The 11588-nt window shown below is 47.0% G+C and overlaps 1 protein-coding gene across 5 annotated transcripts in view; it reads right to left on the bottom strand.

Moving 5' to 3' along the window:
* Window positions 1-3776: 3776 nt before the first annotated feature.
* MARCO (macrophage receptor with collagenous structure) overlaps window positions 3777-11588 on the bottom strand; it is a 45256-nt gene continuing 37444 nt past the window's right edge. For all 5 annotated transcript variants that reach the window (XM_085584880.1, XM_085584877.1, XM_085584878.1 and 2 more), the window contains 12 exons: window positions 11258-11293; window positions 10300-10335; window positions 9834-9941; window positions 8453-8560; window positions 8316-8360; window positions 7694-7792; window positions 7546-7599; window positions 7001-7045; window positions 6740-6847; window positions 5563-5604; window positions 5064-5240; window positions 3777-4764 (listed from right to left, as the gene is read on the bottom strand). In XM_085584880.1, the coding sequence (XP_085441006.1) occupies window positions 4634-4764; window positions 5064-5240; window positions 5563-5604; window positions 6740-6847; window positions 7001-7045; window positions 7546-7599; window positions 7694-7792; window positions 8316-8360; window positions 8453-8560; window positions 9834-9941; window positions 10300-10335; window positions 11258-11293 (989 nt within the window). In that variant the 3' untranslated portion in view covers window positions 3777-4633. The remainder of the gene's footprint in view (window positions 4765-5063; window positions 5241-5562; window positions 5605-6739; window positions 6848-7000; window positions 7046-7545; window positions 7600-7693; window positions 7793-8315; window positions 8361-8452; window positions 8561-9833; window positions 9942-10299; window positions 10336-11257; window positions 11294-11588) is intronic.

Below are 11588 nucleotides of genomic sequence, written 5' to 3'. Positions count from 1 at the left end.
GCATGTTATCAGAGGAAATCAGACTAATTGTGTATTTATCTAGAATTACAGTTATGAATCTGCTCTAATAAGGCAGTAATTCATATCTTGAGTGATTTATGGCCTGAGCCTGAAAGCCCTCTGAATCCTTTGACTCCACTGGGACTTCCTAAGGCAAGGTCATTGCAGAATTGTGCTTCCTTTTGCTGCTGATACTCTGATGGTGTAGGACCAGCACCTTCACAGTGACACTTATTTGTTAGCATTTATACAAAACATCACAAGCTGACCCAGAATAAATGCAATTTGTATACTATTTTCTTATCCACCTTATTTAACAGCTCCCGGAGTCCTCTCCTGCTGTCTTCTGCTGGGGTACTTAGGTGATTTGGGAGGAGTTTTAGGAAGCAATTCTTCACTCTGGAACTTCTGTGGTTAAAATTAATTTGGCTCCAACAAAGGAGAGTAAAAAAGAGTGTTTATAGTCCCTGTGAAGTAATTTTAACCTAGGACTCAAAAGACAAAGACTGCTGTTGAACATCAATGTTTATTTAGCATTTTAGCATTTAAATCTTCCTCTGTTTGGATGTGTCTTTCCTTTTGAACTGGAAGCATAAGTTTCACTGTTTGCCTGCAAAACTCTTTTTTTTCATCTCACACTGAATCCCCTGAAAATCCTCAAATATTCTTGTAAATCTCAAAGATACGAAGGAGTTAGCCCCCCCCTTCCTCCCCATTTAGACCTTTGAAGGCTGGTGTGACTAGAATGATTTTGGAGTTATAGTTCAGAGTCGGAATAAAAAATGAAGGGAAGCATTTTGCAATACCATAGCTTGTACAATAACTAATTACTTATAGATTTTAGGTCACATTTGAAAAAGACAAATACTGAAATAAATGTATAATCACTTGGAGCTACCATTAACAGTTTGTTTAAGCACTTTGGGTTAAAATCAGCTCGGTGTCACAGCAGAGCAGCTGCCTGCATCCATGCATGGTTGTGCCAGCACCTCTGAGAGCCACACTGGCTCCTTTGCAGGATCAGAAACACTTGGGGCTCAGGTTTGTGCACTGCACTGGGTGCTTGGTTGGACCTTTGCTGGACCATGTTGGTGGGAAGAGTTAACCAAGCAAAAAACCTGACCAGTTCTGACACCAAGTGAGACAGAAAAAAAAGTCTTAGGGTTTTGAGGCCAGATGCTGCCCTCCACCGTGATGTTTAACAGAAAGAAACCAGGAAATGTGCTGGCAGATTTGTAGTGATCTGATCTAAAACATCAGAAGACTTCAGAAGAGAGGGATGAAAATACAATTAGTGACCTATATATGATGTGATGAGTTTAAGCTTTAGATGTAGCCTGCATGTGTATTAGTTGTTACCTATCTGTCATATGAATGTAATGCAGAAAATTAATTCCTTTAGTGCATATTTTAAGATGATGTCTTAAACACATTAAATTGCCTTTTTTACCTCTGCAGCTGGAATCATCAGTAATTTTGCTAAGGAGGTGTGTTATTATGCATTCAGCATAAACTACAGGCTTTGGAAACCTGGAGAATTGGTTTTTAGCTGGCAAACCTTTTGCTCTTCAGCTTCTCTCCCTTTCCGTGGGGCTTGAGAAGGGATACTTCACTTCAGTTGCTTCCCTGTGAATTTTGGAAAATTCTTCCAGCCACACACATATCCCACAGTGTCTGGCTGTTCCCCATTCCTTCAGAGATGACAGAAGGCTCCGTTTTCTCCCCTAAATGAGAAAACTCAGCTTGGCACCAGATAGTCTCTATGAAATGTTCATCTTCTTGGAAAGGTAGTGTCAGATACATTGGAAATGCTGTTTTAGGGCTCCAGAAAAGATTTGTGTCTTCAAGGGTATTTGCCAACTTACCTCATAAACAGATGTGAGCCAGCAAGATGGGACAAAACTGTCCAAAAGACCCTAATTCATCCCAAACATCTTCAGATCACGAGGAACGGCCAGGGATGGGGATGGGAGCATCTGGAAATAACATAATTCCTAAGGGAAAGTGTTCCATTTTAATTAATTGTATCCCTTTTATCCATGACAGTGTAATTGCATTTTGCTTAACTAAGTCTTTTGAATTGGTGCTGGGCATGAATGATAAGCCAAGCTGTACCACTCCTTGTTGGCTGCCACAGGCAACTCTTTCAGGGCAGTGCAGGGTGTCTGAGAGACTCTGAAGCTGGGGTGGAAAAGCTGGAGCTGGGCATTTGGGAGGGAGGGGGTATGGCCCCACAAACCAACCTACAAATCTCAGGGCCACCCTTTCTGTAGATGCAGAAGGATTTTTTGTTGCTCACCGACCATCCCATGGTGACTTGTGGCACTCTTCCTGCCCCAGTGGATCTTCTCTTAGACTGGAGAAGTGAACATGTGGGGCACAAGTGCCTTCCAAACCTGCTGCATGGGGATCCCAGTGCTGAGCTTCAGGCTCCAAATGCCACTGCTGGGACTTGTGTCCTGCCCCCACAGGGGTGAGGCTGGGGATGAGCTGTGCAGCTGCCCCCCCTCTGTCCCTTCAAGGGGACACCTCGTCCATGCTGGCAAAATCTGAGGGTTTGCCTTAAAAACTGAGTTTCTAGCAATTAAGGCGTGGGGAGCAAGACCTGTACAGTGTCACAGTTGCCCAGCATTCTCTCACAAACCATCAGGCACAAGAAGCTGCATCACAAAGACCTAAACTCATCTGCTCTTATTTTGCAAAATCCCTTTCTTGGGTGACTGGTTGAGTCCTGCTGCAGTTACTGAGGACTGAAACCACCACAGCCTGCCTCATTCCCTCAAACCAAGCACCCCACTCTCAGGTTTTTGTCTCACTGTGTGTGCTGTCAGCTGTTTCACAGGATAAAGCACATTTTGGTCCTCTCCTATGACACAGGTGGGACATCACGGGCACCCTTTGGATGCATCTCCAGGCCTTCGTGGCCACTGCCCTCCCACTCCTGGGATCAAAGAATCATGGAATGATTTCACTTGGAAAGGAAAGGTCATCTAGTTTCAAATCTCTGAGCAGGGACATCTTTTACTAGAGCAGGTTGTTCAAAGCCCTGTCCAATATGGCCTTGAACACTTTCAGGGATGGGGCATCCATGGCTGTGGTGGGCAACCTGTGCCAGTGCCTCACCACCCTCACAGTAAATAATTCCTCCCTGACATATAATCTACACCTTCTCTCTTTTCGTTTAAAGCTATTCCCCCTGTCCTGTCACTGCATGCCCTTGGCAAAAATCCCTCTCCAGCTCTCCTGCAGGTATTTGGAAGGTGCTCTGAGAGCTCTCTCTCCTCGAGACTGAACAGCCCCGACTCTGTCAGCCTGTCTTCCTGGGAGAGGTGAGAGGTGCTCCAGCCCTCTGAGCAGCCCCGTCCGTGCCGCTCTGTGCCGGCTGCCGAGCCGCGCTCCGGGCGGGAGCGGAGCGCCGAGGGATGCGCAGGGCGGCCGGCTCGGGCGGGCCCGGTCCCCGCGACGGCTGGGCGAGCGGCGGCGGCCCTGGAGCTCCCCTTAGCGCCGGCACGGAGCAGCGGGGCCGGCGGCTCCGCGGCGGGGCCGGCCGGGCGCCGGGACCGGGCTGGCGCGCCCGGCGCGGTGCCCGCGGCTCCCGCCGCGCTCCTGGCATCCCGCCGGGACGTGGCCAGCGCTTGTCCTTGCGGGGGGACCTTCATTTATGGAACGGAAACAGCATCGATCGCATGGGAAATCCAGGAAAGCCCAGTTCGGTATTTTCTCCCTAATATCTACAGGTGTGTGTGCGTAATTTTATTTCTTTATCTATTCGAGCATTCATTTATCTATTTATTTATCTCTTTATTTATTTATCTCTTTATTTCTTTTTATTTAACACCAATTGATAGCTTATTCATGCTTTGCTACATTTTTTATTTGCCATCGTTTTGCTTTACTGGAGCATCTAATTTCTAACGGCATGAAAAGCTTAGCTTTATACACCAGATAAGTAAGGGGTATTACTCCTGGAGACAGCTTACAAAATGCTGGCAGAGAAGGCAAGGGACTTAGCTAAGGTCAAAAACAAGTGCTGTGCTAAACCAGGGTAGTATGGCACCTAAATCCCAGGCACTTATTTTTGCACTTTATTGTGTGACCAGTGTTGTTTCTGAACAATATTTATATTTGCATGCCAGAGAGATCATCTGATGATTTCTGAGCATCTTCTCCCTTGGGTGTATGCACTTCTCTGGGGGTTTTAAGCTCAGGTTCAGAACTGTAGCATGGTGAAGATGGACTATCCAGCTCAGCTGCAGTAAATGCAGGTTTCTGCACAGTGATCCTAGTCTCTTACTGCATTAAGCTAACGTGGACCATCCCCTCCCCTGTGGACTTAGAGGTCACACATGTGTGAGCTCCTGCAGATGAGCTGATGTCAGGTAGCTGGAAAAGCTGTGAACTGGCTCACGTGCCTGAGCTCCAATTGTTTTGTGACAGCTGGGATGTTTCAGGTTACCTGTGGGTCTTGCAACTGTTATTGATTTGTGAAAAATTCAGCTTTCTTTGTCAATATTTCTATGACCTGGTAAAGAGGCAGAGAAGCAGAGCCTGATGAAATTGGATTTGCATCATGAAGAAGAGCTCCATGGAGAGCAGAGGCAGCAGCAGCTCCCAGGACAGACTCAGTGTCCCATCAAGCACACTCCACCCCAACATCCTCGCTGTGGCTGCAGTTGTTTTCACCCCAGGCGCGCTTGCTACAGTCCGTAATTGAAATTTCACTCCCTGTGCAACTTACGTCATCGAGCCAAATTTGTCCAGTACCTTTGGAAGATTAAACAAACAAACAAACAAACAACTGGTGGATGGGAGAAAGAGGAGTATGCTTTTTTTTTCTAAAGAGAGCCCTGTGGGCAGTGGGCGTGTGTTGGGTTGCGTGGTTGGCTGTTGGAAATCACGCATTTGGGCACAGTTCAAGCAGCACTTGACACGCAGCTGCCTCATCCCAAGAGGAACAAGGAAATCACTGGCTGCTGGGGTAGGTGACCTTGCTGTGGTGCTTTCTGTGTGTGTGTGACCAGCCATGCCAGGCCTGGAGAGGTGTGAAGCTGTTGTGCACTCACCTGCTGTGGCTGTGAAGAAACTGAGCCCTCGGTTGAATCCCAGCATTCGGCAGACGACGCTGGTCTCTCGGGTGGACCAGCCATCGTCACAGATTGTTCCCCAGGATCCGCTGTGGAAGATTTCCACACGGCCCCTCCTGCTTCCTCCCACGAGTCGTATGTAATTACTGAGCCCAGCTGAGAATTCAGAGAAGAAAAGACCTCCATGGGTCATGCAGGCATAAGGAAAAAGACACTGACAGACAGAAGCAGTGACCACCAAGCGAGAGGGATGTTCCTATCTCCAGGGTTGGACCAGAGGTTACTGGTAGCTCAAATCCAAACAATTCAAGAGCCCCTCTGCATTTGGAGACACCAGGCTGCAGCTCAGAGCACAGACTCCTTGGCTCTGTTAGCTGTGCTGTGGGGTAGCCAGAATGAGCAGAGGGGTATTTTGGTCCTAATTTCAGGTAGCTCTGATACCAGAAGGCAAGTGAGAGAAGAAGTAAAAGTCCAGTACCTGCTCCTTTTTCACCTTTGCTCCCTTTTGGTCCTGAGGAACCTGTTTCAAATTAGAAAAGCAAACATTTGACAGTTGCTTGTGAAAAAATCTGGTTATTATCTAATTCTGAATACTCGTGTGAGTTAGAGATTTCCAGACTCCTCCTTTTGTAGGAAATGAACACCCTGAAGTGACTAATGGTATATAAAGGAAACATGGCAGGAAAACTAGGATAAGATGCAGCAAAATATTCCCAATGTGCGACCCAAGAAAAGGCCCACTTTCAAAATCCCATATATTCATTCACTTGTGGGAGATGTTACCACTGTTACCTGTAAAATTAGACCTCTGATAGACTTTGGGATCTCCAGAAGCAGGCATGGTATCTCCCAAAGTACTTGCAGGAAGACCCCTACATGGGCTTTGATCTCCAGGGAGAGCAGAAAGGTGCTCTCAGCAGTCTTCCACATTTCTGTGGACCATCTTGGTCTTGGGGGTAGGGGTGTTTGAAAAAACCCAGTGAGCTCTTTCCCCCAAAACTACCTCCAGAAAGCATTCATTGCTGTCTCCTTCTGGTACCAGGAGCTGAGATACAGCCAGAACATGGAGCCAGCCCAGTTACACTTCTTCCATCTTCCAGATGCAAAGCTCCAGAGGAGTGCATGGAGAAGCCCCACATAGAATCTAGTTTATTTTATTTCTGAGGATTCTTGTACTATTCTGTGTGAACAGTTAAAAGAAAAAAGCATCTGGAGCAGTTTGTTTCCCATGGGCTGTTGTGACAACTACTTGTTTTTTTCATTCTTTTTAATACAGGTCTTTTGTTTTTTTTAAGCATTCTGTGATTGGAAGGGAGGGGGTTTAAGAATGGAGAGTAGCTGTAGTGTTGGCCCTTTTGAACAACTTCTGTGTCCTACAGTTACCAAGGTGTAGTTAAATAGCCTCACTGTCAGGTGTTTCCAATAACTTCACTATGGCATGTTCCTGAGTGCCGTGTTTACGTGGGATTTATCCTGGGCACAGGGTGTCTCTGATACTCTGAAAAAGCAAATAGGAATGTGTGTTTCTGTGATTTAACACACCTCCCAGGGTGTGCAGTTGACACCCTCCACATTCCTGTGCTAGGAGGGCTGATCTGCAGTCCCAAACCCAAATGTGCCATCAGCTTCACAGACCCAGTGGCAAAGAGCCTTACCAGAAAATCCAGTGTCTCCCTTGGCTCCTTTTAGTCCTGGTTCTCCTTTCAGACCCTTAGTGCCAAAATCCCCCTTGGTTCCTTTTGGACCAGCTGGGCCTGGGGTGCCTGGGTGGAAAGCAAAACGTCATTGTCTTTGTCCCTTTCCAGGGAAAGGACATGACAAACATTTCACATTGATACAGAACAGTGGAATGTGGCACCTGAAGTTCTTTGTGTCATCATCTTTGTGTCAGAATAAACCATGCTATAAGAGTTTACCTGTTGGGCCCTGGTCTCCCTTTGCTCCCTTTTGCCCTGGAGGTCCTAAGATAATAAAAACAAACAAACAAACATTTATGAGCCTGATGTTTATACATTTATAAAAGCTTATGCAAATTAGTATTTACAATTGATTTTAACTGATCTAGTTTTGGTGACTACACTATAAGCATCTGTTTCTGAATCAGGTGCCTTATTTGACATCATGCTCAGTGCAGATCATGTCAAACAAGAAAATACAGGCAGTGGAGAAACATCTTCTCCTGAAGTTCATCTTAAACTGCTTCTTTGTTTGTGCATTTTCAATTTATACAAAAATTCAGGCACCATCACCCCTCACACATATTACAAGTGACAGAAACAACCCTCTGGTGAGTAGTCAGCCCACAGCAGCCTGGCAGCACCCCAGGAGTGCCATGGCATCCTGGGGTGCATTGGGGCTCCAAGAAGAAGACTCAAGAGGTCTCCTCTTGGTGGTGTAGTTCCCTTTCTAGTGTCTGCATGATGTGTGTTTTTGACCCAAAACCTGTTTTATTCTCCTTTACCTGCTATTCCTTGCTCTCCCTGTACACCTTTGAGTCCAGCAATGCCTTGTGCTCCTAAAATCAAAAAGAAATCAGTAAGGTGAACCCATCACACAAAGTGAGGCCAGAGTAGGAGGTCAATGAGCTCTAGGTTTGAGCAGGGCTGTACCTGGGCTACCTTTGGGGCCCTGGTCCCCCTTCTCCCCTTTCTGACCAGGTTTTCCTTCCAGGCCAGGACGTCCAGGAGGCCCAAGTTGTCCAGCTGCACCTTGAGGTTGAGTGAAAGCAGCACAATATGAAATGTCCCAGAACACATGAAAGAGATAAAAAGACAGCTCAATCACCAGCCCTTGCACAATGAGTTGAGCCTATGAAAGCAAAACGAACACTGGCTGACTCCAAATTGCAATCCTGGCAGTGCTAACCTTAGCAATGCAGTGAGGGATGATCTGGAGTGAAAGGCTGCATGGAACCAGGTCCTAGCCAGCCTTGAAATGCACAAGTTCTTCCCAAAAGGGCAGCCAATTTCTGCCCCTGTGTGTGCACAGGTGTCAGGAAGGAGGCCATGGCCCTTTTTCCCTCTCAGAATCCTGCACAGTGAGTGGGGCCCAGAAGAGACAGCCAAGGCTGCTGGATGATTTTGGATGACATTGAAACATTGGCATGGTTTCTTCATCTAATCATCATCATCTCTTACCCATGCTGGGACCTAGACCAGCTGCAGCTTTTCTTGTCATGAAACACCACATTAAAGAGCCTCTACAAGAAATTGCTCCTCCTGCACAGCTTACCTGCCTCTCCTTTTGGGCCAGGAGGTCCAGGCTTCCCCGGGCTCCCTGTAATGACATCCTGGCATCAGAGCAGCCCGGGCTTAGCCCAGCCCCTCAGTGGGGTGCCCTCACTGTCCCACCGTGTCCCCTGCACTTACCCTCGTCACCTGGCACTCCTGGGAATCCACGCTCCCCCTGAGGACCCACGGGGCCCTGCAGCCCAGGGTCTCCCTTCTTGCCCACGTCACCTTTCTGTCCTTGGGGACCTATCAAAAGCACAGCACACACGTGTAAATTCAAAAAAACAGGTTGGTTGTCTCTGCAGCCTGTCGAGCACCTCTGTCTGGCCACACCAGTAGCAAGGTTTGGCCTCACACCTGCATTTCCCATTCAGTGGCATTGTCACCATAAAGCTGGAGTAGGACAGAGCTGGCCTGTCTGATCCACCTCTGGCTCTGTCAGCCTCTCTAGCCAGATGTTTGTCTGGCCTGCTGTTAAAGGTTTCCAGTGGTGCCATGACATCTCTCCAATCTGTTCCCCAAACTATCCCTCCTTCTGGATTTTTTTCCTCTAGTTAAATATCTGTTACTGCAGTCTGAATGCTTCCTTTCTGTTAGACACAGTGGAGATACAGGACAGTACATTCCACTCCTGTTCTTCCAGAGAGTTCTGTCATCTCCTCTTAACCTTGTCTTCTCTGAACAGGTGATCAGCATGCTCCAAAAGAGCTGATTTACTTGAAAATGCCTCATTTGAAGACTTCTCCTTCATTTTTCTGCTCTAGAATTATCCCAAAGCCCTTGCCTTTTGGTATTCCTCCTACAATCACTCTTCTCTTCTGGAGCATCTTGTGCTAATGAGAACATTGGAACATTCAGGATCTGATGGAAGATCTGAGGAAGCTCTTATCAACCTGTCCAGGTGTCCTTCCTGCTCTGCACCACACACATCACCTGCTTTCTTTTCTTCTCCTGCTGTCAGCCCATGTGAGACCACTGAGTAACAGCTATCCATAATGCATGCTACGTGGGAGAAACACATTGCATAACTCTTCTTCAGGTGTACAAAGCCAGGCTTATGTAAAATGCTCAGAAAGAGATTCCACTAAAATGAGGATTAACATCCATGTGCTTGTGCATATAAATTATATTGCATTATTTTATACCATGGAAATCCTACTGCAAACATCACTGCTTTAATCTAGGATAGGCTGATAATTGAATATCTGTGGCTTTCATTAGAATAAGGTCACTCTGTAGAGAGACTTTTGTGGTGCAGAATCAACATTTTGCATGGCCCCTTCCCCCAGCCCTCCTTTGGGAGATTTGCTGAAGCATGACATGAAATTAAACCCCTTCAGATCAGGTCAAGTGTCCTGTTTATCCAGCTCCCTCACTGACTGGCAAACCACACTCAGGGCTGCTTGGATTTTATGAATACTGACCTATTAAAACTTCTTCTGGTGTTTTATGTAGAATGAGTTTAAAAAGAAATATGTGTGATAACATTAAAAATGTTAAGATAGGGAAGAAGTCTTACCTGCAATCCCCATCTCTCCTTTTTCTCCTTTCAGTCCTGGACCACCACTTGGGCCAGCAGGACCAGGAGCTCCTTTGCTCCCCTTCTCACCCTGGGGTCCATGTATGCCTGCAAGGACAACACCATTTTTCTGATGCTTCCTGGGGTGCCATGTGTAGTCAGTGCCAGCAGCAGGACACCCACAGCAGCTGTGAGCATGAGCCAAACTCCACACTCTGTGCACTCGAGAGTGGTGCTGGTGACAGTGGGAAATTGGCCCACTGTGACTATTGCATGCTGACTTTTAAAATAAGATTTTTTTTTTCTGGCTAAGTTTTGCTTTTGCTCACATTAGCTTTACATAGGCTTCAACTCCAATGACATTCTTACTCACACCTTGGCTGAGGACAAGATTGCTCATAAAATCATCCATAAAGCCACTTTATGTTCATCCACAGAAGTAATTCAGGTGTCAAAAAAGCCTTACCTTGGTCTCCCTTTGTCCCTGGTGGTCCACGTAACCCTGGGATGTAAAATACATATATCAGCTGACACACATCATCTATTCACAGTAATGGCTAAGAAGAAGAGACAAATTTTTTAATCATCCTTTGCTCACACAATTTCAGTCACCAGTGAGGCCAATCTTCAGCTGGCAGGGACCAGAACAACCACTTGAGTAAAGTCCTTGGAGTCAGCTGAGTGCTCAGCTGGGCAGGGGCCAGCTTGTCTTCCTGCCAAGCCCAGCTCATGGGGACCATTGGGGAGACCTTTCATGAAAATGCACTGATCGATTGGGCTCTGATGTGTAATAACACTGCTTGGCAGGAGGTGCTGTTTCAACATTGTAAGTGCAGCCAGGAACATATGAAAACATAGCTTTAATTTTTTTTTTCCTTCAGAAAATCTCATCAGTGCAGCCAAGAAGTAGGGATGGATGAGTTACAGACCTGACCTAACAAGGGCTGCATCTTAGATCATCATCACAGGATCACAGAAACTGTTGCCTGGACCAACCTCTGCTCCAAGTGGAGCCACTGTTAGATCAGGACCTGCTGTGTCCTCACAGTCTGGAGATATTTTCCTCCCGTGGCAGGGGTAGCTCTGCCCAAACCCCCAGGCACCCAGCGCAGCAGCTTGTGCATGGCTGTGGAGGGCAGAACTTGCACCCAGCTCATTCCTGAGTCTGTGCCAATGTTTTCCTGGGGACAGGGTGGGCATTGACCTCTGTGGGAACCCTTGGGCCATCCAAGGCTCCTGGAGGATGAGTGAAAAGCCTCACAGGCTTTACACCTGCTTTTTACAGCAGGTCTCCTCATGATCAGGGTGTTGTGTGTCTGAACACTGGGTGGGGTCTGGGTCTGGAGACTGAAATCCCAAATCCTCACTTAGATGAAATAAAGGGGAAGAGGAAAAGAGAAGTTGTGGCTCATTTACCAACATACCTGGTAGACCAGGATCTCCTTTGCGTCCAGGAGGCCCTGAAATAAATATTTAATGGGTATTTTTAAGTAGTCAGCAGTTGGTGAGGAACACGGCAGTAGGGGATTGAGGTGTGGGCTGGAGACACAACCCTTTTGGAGGGCACCTAGAGTCCAAATCTACAAGTCACAGGAGAGAAAATGAGCCCAGAGCCGCATGTGCAGCTGTAAGGGGGATCTGGGGGTTTTCACAGGGCACTGCTCCTGGTCTGGAGTTGATTCCCATCCTGGCCATGGGGACATAACTAATTGACAGGAAGATTAAATCTTGCCCTAGTTATGGGACCATCTAAAC

This window comes from Lonchura striata, chromosome 7 (assembly GCF_050655825.1).
Source record: "Lonchura striata isolate lonStrDom1 chromosome 7, ASM5065582v1, whole genome shotgun sequence".
Classification (NCBI taxonomy): Eukaryota; Metazoa; Chordata; class Aves; order Passeriformes; family Estrildidae; genus Lonchura; species Lonchura striata.
This window is presented reverse-complemented; position numbering and strand designations above follow the sequence as displayed.